Source organism: Stegodyphus dumicola, chromosome 3 (assembly GCF_044657685.1).
Source record: "Stegodyphus dumicola isolate Sdum_Otavi_A_Nest chromosome 3, ASM4465768v1".
NCBI lineage: Eukaryota > Metazoa > Arthropoda > Arachnida > Araneae > Eresidae > Stegodyphus > Stegodyphus dumicola.
Window position 1 is genome coordinate 28,258,940 of NC_140770.1, and position 16,939 is coordinate 28,275,878.

Consider the following 16,939-nt stretch of genomic DNA (forward strand, 5'->3'; position numbering starts at 1 on the left):
CAGCTAATGGGAACATTTGAGACTATTCACTATGAACATTTTTGCTGAATTTTAGCCAGTTAATTCAGAAGCAAAATTGGAAGCATCAGTACAGAATTGCCGAATCAGGTGATCCTGTTCTTATAGAAGAAGACTTTAAGAAACAGTTATACTAGCTTCTTGCAAAATTATACAATTTAAACGAGGATGGCAAGTGCAACCGTTAAACTCAAGACATAAATGGGTGCTGCAATGAGACCAACATACAGAATTTTTCCTTTAGAATTGCAGTATAATAATTCTTGAGATCATTTTTTACAAAATAAGAAAAGTGTTGTGATATGTCTGACAGCAGTATAGAACTTGCAGCTTAGAAGTGATGAGAGGATTCCAAATGCTGCCTGATCCAGACCTAGATCTGGTCATGTTTTCAAGATACCAGAGAGACTTGACCTCTACAACGTCACCTGAGTTTTGAGTCTCCCAAAAGGAAGAGGGATTATGTTAGAAACCTGGCAACAAAATTTTAACAAAAAGAAACAAAATGATTCATTACCTAATTGGTTTGATACAACATGGATAGTTTAAAATGAATATGATGTATTACTGAGATGATGTCATATTAAACACTAATTAAATATTTGAGTTTTATGAATATAATCCTACAGTGTGATTATTCAATTATAAGCAAAGGCTAATGATTGATTAGACATTAAAAACCCATCTGAACTTGATAAATGATTTGCTCGTTACATCTTAACAGCTGCGGCTATGGCTTATTAAGAATTGGATTGGCCTGCTTTTTGTCTGATATAAGCATTAAAAAGCAGCTTAAGGATAAATTAAATTGCTGACCAAAACATATGGATTGACTGTTGCTATTACACAAAAAACAGCATTCAATTCCAGTGGCAATATTTTAAAAATAAATGAATAATATTCCTGATCAAGTGACAGCAAAAGATGGATCCACACTCTATTAATTTCTTATTTACTTGCAATTTTTAATAACGTGTGCTTTGATAGCAGAACATCCAGAAACTAACATATAACCTGAATATATATTTAAAGAAATTTTGAGCGTAAAGGGAAAAAGAATTACAGTTTGAGAGCAATAGTCAAAAGTCGTTAATCCGGACTCGTCGGGACTTCGGCGATTCCGGATTATCGATTTTTCCGGATTATAGATCATCAGTTTAAATCTGGTAAGATGGCATGCAGAAATTACAAAATTAAAAATATGAAACCGTAATTTATGAAATAAAGAACAATTATGATCTAAAGGGTATCAAAATTTACAAAAAGAAAAAGCTTAATATTTATTTGTTTACTTTATTAAACATTTCCTTCAATGTAAGTTGCTTCGTTTCATGTGATAATACTTTCTCTTTAATTCTATTAAACAGACATAATTTCTTGTTTAGTTACAAAGTTCCGCTGTTCAAGTCCTATAATTGCTGTGTTGAGAATACCGACTAATTTGTCAATCGAAATGTTTTCGTTTTCAATAACCTCTGGGTCACTTTCTTCACTATCGGAAGCGAATTATAATGACGAGGAACTTGATTTAAATCATATCAAAGACGGAGTACATCGAGATGAAATACTACACTTAGTACGGAATTATAAACCAAATAAAATAAAAACATCTGCCCTGAAGATAAGGATAGTGCTGACAGATTAACTTCCAATCCGCCGCGTGAAATTGATAAACAGATTTCGGATTTCAAAACATACTTTCGCTTTGTAGATACAAAAGTACTTTGTAGATACATATTAGTAAATACTTTGTAGATACATATTAGTAATACTTTGTAGATACATACTTTGTAGATACATATTAGTAAATATATATCGGAAATTCTATTTGACATAATCTTTCTAATCTATCATAATCTAATAATGACGTTTCTGCCCCCCCCCTCTGCCGCAGAGCAGCGTGAAATTGATAAACAGATTTCGGATTTCAAAACATACTTTCGCTTTGTAGTAAATATATATCGAAAATTCTATTTGACATAATCGAAAGTTCAAGCTTACTTTTATAAAATTGCTCTAACAGTCTGCAAAAAATAATAAGCCGGATCCAATTCGAAGATTAAGGAACAACGCAATCTGCAACATTAACTGAATTAGATAACTTTAGCTTAGCGTATAACTCCGTTACACGTTAAACGCGCATGCGCACAAACATATTCGCAGCTGTAAGGGTCTTATGCGCTCTCGTAAACGCCTGTGCGCATGCGTGGACGCGACGCATGCGCAGAAATTTTGTAGCTTTGAGGTCCGGATTATGGGTGTCCGAATTAACGACTTTTGAATGCCTCATGCATGCACATTAGGCATTTTTAATAATAAAACAAGTGGAGGGTCCTTTTTCTTAATTTCACTTTGGCATAAATAAAGCACATCCTTGTTATACAAATGCAATCATTTATTAGCAGAATTTTGCATGATCAATAACTTGAGTCTGTAGTTGCCTCATTTCTCTGCAATCATCTCAAGCCAAAACATTCTATCATTGCTAATAATGTCATGCCTATTGAATATCATATAACCCTTACGGCAAACTGGAAAATAATTTATCATTACATGACTATCACCTCACAGCAGCTTCAGAAATGACTCACACAGAGACATCTAAGACAATATTTTTTTTTAATATTAGTTGTTGAATACCAAACAGGATGGTAATATTTTATGCTGACATATGCTTGACAACAATTAGACTTAAGCTAACTGCATTGCGAAGTGTGTGTCGACAAGGAGAAATGTAACAGAAACTTCTAAACATATATTTTATAAATGATATTCATAGGGCAAATTAAATAGGCCATTTAGTGCTGTCTGAATTAAGAACAACTGATTTTTTGTTTCAATACTTGAATTACAGTTAATACCTTTTCCATTATACCCCTGCCAGGCTTATTGGCATGTGATGATGTATTGGCCATTAAGTGCTATGGGATGAGTGTGTTTGCCATCTATAAACTATTCTTATTACTAGAAATTGTTTATGATTAAAAAAAGTGAATTTCCAATTAATAGTACTTGTGAAGAAATGTGTTAATAAATGAAGATTATAAAAACAGAAGTACTCCATTATGATTACAATGCCCCAATAATCAAATGGTGAAATCTGTAGTACAGTTCAGAAAATATCACTATCATTAGTGAAGAAAGTGAGTTGTTGTTGAGAACACACAAAAAAAAAAAAAAAAAAAAAAAAAAAAAAAAAAAAAAAAATCACTAGATAATTTAATGGAAATTTTCAACACAGTAATTGCAGGATTTGAATTTCATACTGTAGAAGAAATTATGTCTGTCTATAAAATTAAAGAAAAAGTATTAGCATACAAAATCTGACAACTTATACAGAAAGAATATTTAACACAGCAAGAAAATAAATAGTCAGATTTTTTTTTTTTTTTTTTTTTTTTTTTTTTTTTTTTGGTAAATTTTGATTACTTTGAGGTCATAAATGCTTATTTATTTCATAAATACTACTTAAGATTTTTAATTCCAACATATGAAATAATGATTTAAATTAATGATCTAAAATCTGGAATCCTCAAAAATCCGCCGAGTCCAGCTCCCGGACTTTGTACCCTATAGATCTTTAAAGGCTTTTAAAACCAATTTCAATGGCAATTGATAAAATAACAGTAAAAAGATTACACTGGATAAATGTTTGTTAATATCTGAAAGGATATAAAGAAGATCTTGATAGAAAAAAAAATTAAATCACCCATGCATGACAAGCTTTCAATGTTCATTATAAGCAAGCGATTAGGACCACCACAATTTTTTTTTTAATACCTTTTGCATCCATGTTATGGAAAACACTTCAATGTTTTTGAAAAAAAAAACTTTTTTTCCCCCAAACAGAATATTTATCAATCAGCAAAGCTTAGAATTATAAAAATTAAAAAAAAAAAAAAAGTAAAGTAAAGAAATGAAAATTAGTATTAATTTATTAATTTCTTTTTTATTCCAGCATTGAAAACAAAGTGATTCCTATACATTGGCAGAAAATGAATATGAATGAAAAAATATGTTGCTGGGGATAGCTTTATAGAACATATATTGAATATAATTACTAAGTTATTTCTGGCATATGCTTCTTCAGCATCTGTGGAGAATAACTTTCCATATTTGTAGCAGCTCATTCAAAAACTTGGAATCATTTGGACTTTGGAATCATTGGGAGACTGATAAAACTGAAAATTGGTGTCCCAATCATTTTAAAGATTCACTCATCAGGTTAATTTTTGTTAAAATTGCATTCACGTGCAATTTATAAAGCACTCGGGGTTTTTTCCCCTCCCATAATTACGCTGAAATCTTTTACAGAACTAATCTCATCAGTGTATTTTGTTTTGAAATGTACAACACTGTATAATAATGGGACCATACTTTGGTAATTCTTAGCAAAATGATAACCAGGTTTATCCAAGGTTATATATCCTCCTTAAACAAGGGTTATATATCCAGAAACCAGTGTTATTATATTCATCCTCCTTAAAAATTGACACAATATCTTAATTACTTCTTTACTTCTTCATATCTATTTGGTACTACATTTAAATAGAAATAAATACTCAGACTAGATAAAACAAGTTACTGCTTTTATTTTAAAAGGGATAGACAAGAAATAAAATTACTTCTTCATATCTACTTGGTACTACATTTAAATAGAAATAAATACTTATACTAGATAAAACAGTTACTGCTTTTATTTTAAAGGGAAAGACAAGAAATAAAATATATCATTAAATTCTCATCCAAAAAAAGTGTGTTATTTCTAAATTATAAAAGGAAATTTCATATTTTTTAAAACTGTTATAAATTTTAATCAATCAGTGTTGTTGTTTCTACTTAAAACTGTATTCATAAAATCATTTAAAATTTTTAAAATGATAATAAAATCATAAACCCTGCCACAAAGCATCACTTCTTAAAAATAACTTCTTTTAAAGTAATTCTTATGTGGTATTAATATGGAGAGCATAAAAAAAAGCATATTTTACTTCAAACAGTACAAAATAAAAATGAAATTTCTGAGAATTTAAATAAGTTCACATTAAAAGAATGCTACGACTCACTCTTGCCATTCACTTGTGTAGTTGTTGGAAGCGGTGCAGCTGCTTCTCCTTCAGGTTTGGATTCCTCTGATCCTGCTGTTTTAACTTCTTTTGGCTGCTGTAATTGTTGCACTTTGGACTTATGTTTAGTTCCTAAAGTAATAAATAATTTAGAAGTTTCAAAAGAATTTATTAATATAGATCCAAAGCATTAACTATTTTCATTTAAAGTATGATCCCTATTTTTAGTCCTATAATATTATAATTCAAAAATAAATACAATGCACAATATATAACTGAAGAAAAAAGGAGGGGTGAGAATGCTTACTAGGAGGAACCAAGTTGTATCTGCACAGATTAAAAGTGAGAATGAGAAATGTTCAGAATAGGAACATAAAAATCAGAACCCCATTTTTCACTAACAATAGTACAAATATTTGTTACCAAATATAACTACATACAGATTGATTTTAAACTATCCACTTAATACAGGAAATGTCGAATAATCTGGCATGTTCAGTAATTCAATAAAGCCAGATTATCAAATATACTGGAATGCTGGAACAAAATGAGGCATTGTGACTTTTTTTTCATATTACCTAATGTGAATTACATTTAGTGAATAAAATTTACTTGCAAATGCATTTCATTATTAAAATTTATTGGTTACTAAATTTTTTTTTTTTTTTTTTTTTTTTTTTTTAATATATATATTTCTACCTAACCTAATAGAATGCTGTCTTGGAGGATATTCTGAGGAAAACTGGCATGTATTCACATTACACATGAAGAAAATAATGAAAATCAACTGTGCAAGCAGGCTGTTCTAACTCAGAAAAGGCTGAATTCCCAGTATTAAAAAATCTTAAGCAATCAGCCAATGGTGGAGCTGCTAGATGATCGCTGATGACTCTTGATCACTAGTAATATGTTGCTACATATTATTTCAATGCACTCTTAACTATGATATTAATTCATTCTTCTACAATATAGGTAGTGGTATACTAACCAGAAGCTCGGCATCTGTAAACAACATACTTCAAAAATTCATGCATTTTTATAATTTTGTTTCATTACATTATTTTCTTTTCAGAAAGTGTGATTAATGGACTGTTTCAAGAAAGGATTTCAACTATTTTCAGCAATTCTGAGTAATTGATTACTGAATCAACCTTCGGCATAATTTTGCTATACGTCATTTAGCTACAGTTTTTGCCAAGCATTTTATAACACTGTGTTGTTTACATGTTTTCGAGTAATCGAGATAGTTAGAATTGCACCTTTTATACTGAATTAATCTTTATGGTTTCTGATACTGCAATCACAGTTTAATAACTTTTGCAAAAACTAATTCATATATTAACACTTGAAGTTCTGAATAACTCGCAGTTGGATCTATGGGTTTGTGGAGATCAAATAACTACTCCAGATGAGCAAGAAGGAACTAACAATTAATCTTAAACAAAGCTACACAATAAAAATAAACAGTAAATAACTCAAAGAAAATGCAGATTAGGCAAATCTTGCTTAAATCACAAGAAATATCAAGTATCAACACACTCACAAAGTAAACTCTAAAACTTAATTTAAATCTTGGAACCACATACTGAACTAATTCAGAACTGATTAAAAAACTGCAGGTTGTTGGAACCATACTTATATGATGCTACTCAATCCTTTTCGAAGCTTAGGAGAAGCTTGCTCCAAAAGCTTCAAAAATGAATTTTCCTGAAATTTTCAAAAAGTTGCAAATTTAGCAAAAAATTGTTAAATGTCATCAAACTGGTCGATTCAGAATCAAAAAAATCTACAATACCAACAAAAAATTGTCAAAAGTCATCAAACAGTTCGATTCAGGATTACCAGATCTACAATTCTACTACAGAAACTTTTGCTTATATATAAAATACACAGCTATAAATTCAATTATGCACAAATAAACCCTAAAATGCAACAAACAAGTAAATTTAAATAATACAAAAGCTATAACAATACATAAAAAATAATACAATCAAATGCATTCAAATATTAACAGAAATTTATAACAATATTATACAACTTCTATTGAGGTGTTAATTTCACATTTCCATTTTTATTCCTTTATCAATATTTTTATCAAGTTTGAAAACATTCTAAATAAAGAAAGAAAGCAAGCAATTAATAAATACACAGTTTCAAAAGATGACTAAATGAAAAAAGCATAAACACACGAAGCAATAACTAATCTTTTCAAGATGGTAGTACAGTAGAACCTTAATTACTCCAGGTAACTGGAAATGTTAGCTCAGATGATCAAGAACTCAGTTAACACTTTGAAGAATGCAAGATTAAGAAATTCTTTCTTCCCAAATATGCATGATTTCCGTCAGTCGTGAATTTGTAATGCGAGCTGAGCTTGTTGAAGGCCATTAAAAAGTTAACAGAAATTAAATTTTAAATTACGCCACTTCCTCCCCCCAAACAAGGTTACTTGAAACTTTTTTTTTTTTTTTTTTTTTACGATTTTAAAAATAAGTGTAAAGATAAAACTACTCATATTTTAACAATTTTGGTAATAATATAGTATGCGATCTGCCACTTTTAGTTAATTATTTCTTAGATGACACATCACTAAAACAGTATTTTTAAATTCAAACATGTGATAAAATGGCACGAAAAAGATATAATTAAAAACAACAAGAAATGGTAATGCTGACCTCTACAAAAGAAATACTAACTAAAAATGGTAGATTGCATACTGTATGATTACCCAAATTTCTTTATTATTAGATAAAAATTTTCCTTGCATTACACAACATTTCTTCATATTTCTCCAATGTAATACTTTCACCCCCCCCAATATTCCCTGTATTCTCCAAGTAGGAAGCAAATCTCCACATTTTATCTTATAACAAAAATATTCATAAAAAACTGAATAACAAGTTCCATGAAAATTTACTTAAACTATGAAATTTTGTCAAGTTTCTTACATGCATTTTCATCAGAAATGTTTTTAAAAAGAGGTTGACTTTTTTTAGTGACAGTTTTTTAATTCATCAGATACCATGCAATCATGCCAGTTTTTAATCAACAAAAATCCATAACAGAAGTATTAAGACATAGCTTTAAATATTAAAAATATTTACTCAAAAGTTTCATAGTGTCTATTAATGGCCAAGCACTAAAATCATTAAATATTAGTAGTGCAACCTAGATTCAATTCCAGTCTACAAAAGCATCCTTCTCTTTACGCACAGAAACATTCAAAATCAAGATTTTGGCATGGCTAATTTTCACATTTTTCATTTCGTCCTTATCATTGCAATTTTTATTGTTCTCCAGATCTATGTTGTAAATGATTTCTTCCTTTCTCAAAACTTCAATATTTTTTCCGCTGCTTTCTACATTTATCCATTCTTTTATCTTTTTGCAACAAGTCTAAGATTTAACTGGCAGTTAGCACAGCTTTTATTTTTAACTCATGTAAACATATTTTTGCTGTAATGCACAGTAGGAAGTCTGTGCACCCATTACGATAAAAAAAAGGCCGAAAACTCTATCACTGATAAAATCTTCAAAAGCTCTGGTTTTTACTATACTCATTTAAATATTTCTACGTTTTCCCAATTATTTCTTTACACTGATTGTTAGTTGGGTTACCCGAGACCTGGCTAATAGAGTTTCTACTGTAATAACCACCTTATAGTAGGAGTGTTCGACAAAGGGGTATTGGATTATTAGTTATATCAAACCACTGGATACAACACTATTGAACTTTTACTGCATATTGGCAGGCAATGCATTTTTTATAATTTGGAAAATAAATTAAATATCTGCTGTTTCATGAACAGGCAACAGCTTATAATTTGACTTGATTTTACTTTCCAAAACATTACCTTATAACGTGAAGATCTTTCAGTTATTAACTGAACAGCAAAATACTTGTTTACAGAACAAAATAATGCCCACAAAGTGGAAGAAAACTTTATTACTGAATAAACAGTGACATTTCTGTTCAGAGAAGACTAACAATATAGCATAGTAACAGTTCCCCCCCCCCCGAAATAAAAGTAGTCAGGTTTAATAGGCTATGCTCTTAAAAAGGAGAAGAATTATACAGAGATTCTGATAAGGAATCACAATCTCTGCATAAGTACAAGCAAACTACTGAGAACAAAATTTTTGCTGTGATCTAGAATTCAGAGAAAATGTACATTTAAATCAGTTTCTAAATATATTATAGACTATCTTACATAAAAGTATAGAATCTTGCATCTAGACATCGATTTAAGGAAGGGGATATTTAATGCAACTTAAACAAAATGCACAAAACATTATCCAGCAAATTAATCTAGTAATTGATGTACCAATAAAACATGCCTTACCTTCCAAATGAGTCTGCAATTGCAAAGAACTATTTGCATTAACATTGCATAATTCACAACGAAATGATTTCCCTTGTGTATTTATGTCTTGACCTTCTGAAACTAGGAAGATAATGAATAAAAGATACATAAATAGAAAATCAAAAATAAATTTACAACAAAGTATAAATAATTTAATAACTGAAGTCTGAGTAACATGAAAATTGCAAATTAAATATTTGTTAAAATTATTTTAGCCCTTTGACATGTAATGAAAAAAAATCTGTTCTGCATTTTATCTAATTTTAATTACTTTTTTAAGCTCATTTATCCTAATTTGCTCTTAGACTCACCATTATACATAGGTTAATCCAAAGAAAAGTTTACAAGCAGAAGCATTTGAAACGTAATAATTGTGGAGCGAATATTTCCATCCAGGGTGGTTGATAGATGGCGCTAGCTGTCCTACAGTTGTTCTACGAGTAAGTAGCAGCAGTATGCAGACACTTACGAGCGACAGTAATGGCATGATGTCTAGAAAAGTGGTCTCGCATAGAGGTGCAAGCCATAATTCGATTCTTATGGGCCAAGAATGTGGTCGCATCCGAAATTCACAGACGAATCGTTGAGGTATACGGGGGCAAAGCAATGAGTAGACAACAGGTAGAGAATTGGTGTCATTCTTATCAAGCGGGCAGGGAGCATGTGGAAAACCGCAATATGGAAGCGAGCAGCCGTCCAAGTTCTTCAAGGACGGATATCAACACGGCATGTGTTGAAGAAATCATCCAAAGGGATTGACGAGTAACTGTGCGTGTGATTGTCTCAGAGTTGGACCTGAGTTATGGTAGCGTTCAGCGTATCGTAACCGATGAGTTGCGATATTCCAAAGTTTGTGCCCGCTGGGTTTCATGTGCGTTGTCCGCGGAGCATAAGGCCACTTGAATGATGTGCAGCCTCACATTTCTTCAGCGATACCATTCAGATGGCCAACACTTCATTGATCGCATCGTTACCGGTGATGAAACATGGCTTCATCATTTCACCGCCACATCCAAAAGAGCCACGATGGAGTGGAAATGCGCTGGATCACGGACGAGGAAGAAGTTTAAGGTCGCACCCTCTGCCGGTAAAGTGATGGCAACCGTTTTCTGGGATACGACTGGTGTTGTCCTGCGTAATCGAGTATTTGGAGCGTGACCATACCATTAAGGCCGATCGTTATTGTGCCACCTTAACGAAATTGCGTAAAGCCATCCAACGCAAACGGCCTGGATGACTGAGCAAAGGCGTCATTCTTCTGCATGACAATGCCAGGCCCCATACAGCTCGCCAGACTCAGGAATTGCTGCAAAGGTTCAAGTGGGAGGTCTGGAATCACCCCCCATACAGCCCCAATTTGGCTACAAATGACTATTTCATTTTTCCGGCATTGAAGCGATACTTATCCGGAACACGGTTCACCTCAGACGATGCAGTGAAAACAGCTGCCGAGAAATGGCTCAATGAGCAGAGCCTTTGATTACTACCAAGACGGGATAAACAAGTTGGTCGAACGTTTTGACAAATGCCTAAACAGGTTTGGCGACTATGTGGAAAAGTGAAGGCCAGATGTGTCTCTTGATTCCCATTTGTAACTTGTTTCTATTGTTAATAAATACTTTCTCATTTGCCTTGTAAACGTTTTTTTGGATCACCCCTCGTAGTTTAAATATTACTTTACTAATATATTTTAATATACTGCTTAATTGCACAATACTGAAAGATGTAAATTGGCTTTGATACAGTATAGAACAGTATTGATACAGTATAGAACAGTATTGATACAGTATAGAAATTAATGGTAAATCCTACTCCTTCATGAAATATATCAGTGAATATAAATATTCTGGTGAAACCTATTTAAAAAACACAAGATTTAAAAAAGAGAGAGAGAATTTTCTCAAAAACAAAAAATTCTTATATGGTAAAATGCACAAAAGGATCTTAAACATATGATTTATTACAACAATGGTTATAATACATACCATGATCACAAAACTCATTACCCAGCCTTTATATTTTCAGAACCACTGATTGTAGATATACACTTCGAATTACAAAAATCTTTTAAATGATACAAATATTCATTTTTGCTAGTATTTTTTAAATAAAATTTATAAAAATTACAAAATGTAATTTTGAAAATGATTATCTGATCCTTATACTTCTTTTTAGGAAAATTTTATACTCATTAAAATAGTAAAAAACAGAAAAGTTTGACTCTCACATGATAAAAATTGCCCGAGATATTTAATTTCAATACTTGGATATATTTTGGATATATGACTTTGGATATATGACTTCATTTTCAACTTGCCATGAGAGGTTAAATTAACAAATTAGAATAATTTGAGGGTTCATTTCCCTCCTTAAATGCCATTCAATGATACTTTTTTTGTGACTAATACGTAATATTCTTTAATTTATAACTTTGTTATAACTGGTATGCCAAACAAGTTTTAACATGAGTTATTTATAAGTTTTCAAATGCAAAAATATGTTATTAGTATAATAATCCTTTATTACCTTGGAATCATAATTTAATAACCATACAAAAAATTCAACATATTTGGGTAGATACTGATACTAAAGTCCGCTGAGATTTTTGGAACACAAATTCTACAAGATTCTGTGAATAAGATCTCTCTTTTGAAAAACGTGCAGTGATCAATACTTTCCATAACAGTCTGCAAAGCAATGCTTGCTACTTAATCTGTTAAAATCAGAAAACTGTTCTTAAAGAGATATTTTATTTTTTAAATGTGTACAAACATTTCACTTTTGATTAATCATGGCTCTTGAATATCTGGAATGAATATCTTTAAAATGAAATACCTTGGTGAACTTTTGTCATGTAAGAGTCATACTTTTTTCATTTTCTTTTTTATAATGACATAAAATGTTTCTAAATATTAGTATCCGGACTGAAGGAATGTATGAAAATTTAGATTTTGTAACTTTTACAAAGTAGACTTTTTAATTAATTTTAAAATCTCATACACAAATATATGCATCATTTAAAACATTTTTTAATTGGAAATAAATCTTTTCAACCAATTGTCAAGAAAATAAGGGCTGGGTAAGAAACTTTGTAGACATGGTGTATTAATATTATTGAATATGGTGCAAATCAGAATTCATGAAATCACACAAAGCAGCTTTCATGAATAAATTTTATCAAAAAGATTCAATGATCCTTACACTAAGTATAAAAATGAATCTATTACTTCTTATTTCTTTATAAAATTAAGGAGAAATTTCAAAATATGAATTTATAAACTAAATTTTTATTCAATTAATACCATATTTTTATTTGCTTTTTATTACATTCTGGTTAATTATATTTTTCCCCTATTACTACACTGGTACTGTCTGTCTACGAGAAGAACAGCTCCCGTCAGACGGTCGCTATAGCAACAACGCTAGCATATTTCAAATAGGGGCGACCCAAGGGTTGCTTTACTGTTATTTTCCTTTTGGCAACTGTTGGCTGAGCGGAAAAGAGTTATCATTTGTCTTTAGACACGCCTACAAAAAATGGGTCAAAGTTCATTTCTACGGCAGCAGACAGCTGCAGACTAACTGGCAAGAGCTTTTCTTATGATAGACAAACTGTATATAGTCAGGATTTAAAAAAAGCAAAAATTGTAGTACTTGTGATTAATTTTTTTAAAAAATAAGCCATTCTACACAGAGTGTCATAAAAGTTTGACTTTAAAAGAATTTTTAAAAAAATTATTTGTTATTTCTTAGCTTCACAATTAGCACATACATTATACACAATAACATCATAACCAAAGCTTCTATGTGTTTGGAAATAAGTAAATATCTAGTGAATAAAGTTTACCATACATAGCAATATAAATAATAAAACAAGGAAAGAGCTCTTTTTTATGCTTCTCCTGCAAGATCAGACTTTTAGGACACCCTTCATATTTGTAATGAATAATACCTTGGGTTTTAATAGCTTGCAAAGCATTTTGTGCTTTCAATTTTTTTGCATGCTTTGCTCCTCGAAGATGCATTTCCAAAGGTATATGAGAAGTGAAATCTAAGCTGCATAATTCACATTTCCACGTGCCCTGTAAAATATGAACATTCCAAAATAAGACTAATACAACTCAAAAAAGAGGAGGAGAGAAGAAGCTACATATAACATAAAAGCATTATGCATAAGGTACTAAAAATAATATCTTTAAGTAAAAATCTCTTAAGAAAATAATAACTGATCAGAGACAAGATTTAAGGATGACTAATAACAAACAGAAATTCTTTGAACGAACTGACTAAATTTATGTTTAGATACAATTTTTCCTACAGAATCATAATTAGAATGGGCAGAAAGAGTGCTACAAAAAATGCACTTGAAATAAGAGTCAAAAATATAAATTTAAAGTATTTAAAAATTCATAACAAATTATAAAGTTAAATATATAATAGGGATTATTCACTTCAAATTTATTTACTGAATACTTACTCCAACAGTTGTATGTTCAATGTTCATGATGCATTAATAAATGATGGATTAATTGTTCATGATGGATTAAGAGAAGTGAGTTACAAGCATATTTCAAACAACAAAATGTATGCCAAGATGAGAGAAAGAAGTAAAAAGAAGAAACTAATTTTAGATTGAAGGGGAAAGAGGAATAACCAGATATGTAACTGAAAAAAAAAATGTTCTTATTTGAGAAGTTTCTTAGCGTAATAAGGAAAGTGCTAATGCCTTCATTTTTAGCATATATCATCTATTACGAATCAACACCAGAACTGATGAAAAAAAGAGAGAAACTTTAATACTTTTCAGCAAACAAATTCTGAAATCTCAAAGTAACTAAAAAAATTGTGGGAATAATATGAAGAGTATTTCACTCTTTACATATATACTATGTGATCAAAGGTATCTGAAGAACTCTGGGAAAATAGATTTACTTACCTACATAACAATGTAACCGAAATGGATAGAAAGGAAAACAGAGGGTAAGAGATAATATAACAAATTTAAAATGTGGATTTGGTAGGAAATATTAATTCAGTGAGTCTGAAACAGAAGATGTGATCAGTTGTTTCCACTGTGGAAAGTACCACACATTGAACTACGAATGATACTGTTGCAAAGCTGAGGAATTATACCTGCTTAATTAAAGTCACATTAACCACTTAAGTTTGGATCTACAACTAACAATCTGTACTACAGAGAAGAGCCATAGCTAAGAGTATCTTTTTAATATAAAGAAAATCATGCAACTAGAGCCTGGAGCAAGACTGATATGTTGCTAAGTATCCACTACTCATTTTAATATGGAGAATGCTAGATTAATAGCATTTATCGGAATATATTGTTTTTCAGTCAAGTCAAATTTGGTACATGAAGCATTATGGTATGATCCCATTTCTCATGGTTTGGTCCCTGGTCCCTGTGAAGGGAAATTTGAATGTAGGTGCATACTTGCCAACCTATGACACTCAAAAATCAGGAGATTTTTTTAAGAAATCGGGATATTTTTCACAATGTTAAAAAATACTTTTTAAATGATGAAAATATAGTTTCTAATAATGAATTAACGTTAAATAGTAACTAATTCTTAAATGCAAGCAACACAAAAATTCCTTACACATAAAAAACATTTTTATTACTTGCACCATTTAAGAAAAAAAAGAAAAAAACATTTTAATCAGTTTTTGTACCTATGTTATAAACAGTGGCAGATTTTGCTTTCTTTAAGAAAGAAACTTCACAATTTTGTTCATAGCAATTGCCACGTAGGACTGCTTTCGCTAATAAAAGTTTTTCTAACGTGTCATCACTAATATTAGATCTAAATTTAGTCTTCATTTTCGCAACACTGAAAATCCTCTCACACTCTGCATTACTATGGGGAACAATTGTCAAGATGGCCAACATAATTCTAGACAGTTCACTATATTTTAAAATTCCATCAGCATTTTTCAGTTTTCAATTAAACTCCACTGGGTGTCAAATCCTAGCTGATTTTATAACTTCAACCAAGTTTTCTACTTGCAAACTGCTGTTATGCAACTGTTGGAACTGTTTCAATTTTTCCTTCATTTTAGAACTCCTTTCAAGATAATCATAAATATCAACAATGTGTTCATCCACATTTATTGGTAAAGAAGCTGCAGCCCCTTTTTCAGCTGTGGCACAGTGGCAGGTTGTGCTCCAGTAAAAAGGCACAGAACAGACATTCTGCATTAATAACTTTTGGTCCTTTGTTTCCGAAGAAAAATTTAATTTTTCATTTTTTTTTCAAAACAACTCATGTTGTTCTTGTGTTTTTGTGAACGCACATGTTCGAGAACATCCGCCCTTCCACTGTGCGAAATCGAAAAATCGCAACGACAGGCAGTACACATCGCAAATTTATTACATTTCTTTGAAGAAATAACGGAAGGAAAATCAACTGTGTACGATTTTTGAAACGTACACGAGTATTTCACCTTTCTCGCAGACATAACAAAAAATGATAATTTCTAAAACTATTTTCGAAGGCACGTGTACTCACACAACTCAGAACAAAATGACCGAAATAACTAAAGAACATCCAAATAACAGCTTGCTTTGTCTTGAATGACTAATATATGCCAGATGGCACGCAGCGGAGCGCATGCCCATTGGAGAACGATGTTTCTGGATACGTATATGCTCTCACTCCCAAAGCAGAAGTTATCTAATTCACAAGGTTTTGTTTTAGATATAATCTAGAGAAAATTCAATTGCTTTCAGACGTCCAAAATGACTTTTGTTTTTTGTTCATATAACAAAGTATTCAGCCAAGTTCCATAAAAATCATGAGAAATTTTAAGAATAAGAAAAAGTCAGGATAAATATATCGTAAATCGGGTTGGCGGGAGAACGGTCGAAAATCAGGAGAGTTGGCAACTCCGTAGATGCATTTATTACTTCAGATAATTCAGAGTAATCCATCCTGTGTAACATGTGCAGCCCTGCTTTTTGCTTGCCAATAGCGCTGAAATCTACTAGAAAAATTTGTTCAGTGCTTCAAACTTGTCCAAATGTTCCACCGTTATTGGTTGTCCATTATTACATAAAACACACAATGGCGAATCAGCTTGTTCAGTACGAAATAAATGATTCTGTAGACAGTCATGCCCCGTCAAAAGCCTAAAAGATGAAACCGCAGCTGTTCGCGAGTGGTCAGGAACAAAACCTGGGTTTGTTGGAAGAACACTCCAAGGCTTGTCATCACAAGCCCAAGTAGCAAAATCTCTAAAAGTCTTTTGATATGTTAGCGATGTCAGAAGCTTAACAGAATGGAGGCTTGCACTTGTTTTTGGCTTTTGGAGAACTGTAGCCCCTTTTTTCGCTACATATCAGCCATCTCATTCCCATAAATAACACAGAGTGAAGGTACCCATTGAAAAGATATCTTGTAGGAAAGTTCTTTTATGGCTTCCTGACACTGTTGAACGCATATGTTCTTACCTCTTGGTAAGAGGAGATGGCCTGTA

General features: G+C 31.4%; 1 protein-coding gene across 2 annotated transcripts in view; it reads right to left on the reverse strand.

Moving 5' to 3' along the window:
- Nucleotides 1-16,939, reverse strand: part of LOC118204248 (uncharacterized) — a 62,810-nt gene that overhangs the window by 18,392 nt on the left and 27,479 nt on the right. Inside the window, exons 4-6 of one of the 2 annotated variants that reach the window (XM_085812679.1) lie at nucleotides 13,401-13,530; nucleotides 9,428-9,523; nucleotides 5,085-5,216 (exon numbers count right to left, since the gene is read on the reverse strand). In XM_085812679.1, the coding sequence (XP_085668805.1) occupies nucleotides 5,085-5,216; nucleotides 9,428-9,523; nucleotides 13,401-13,530 (358 nt within the window). Of the gene's footprint in view, nucleotides 1-5,084; nucleotides 5,217-9,427; nucleotides 9,530-13,400; nucleotides 13,531-16,939 lie in introns of both variants that reach the window. The other variant, XM_085812678.1, reaches the window with a different exon arrangement.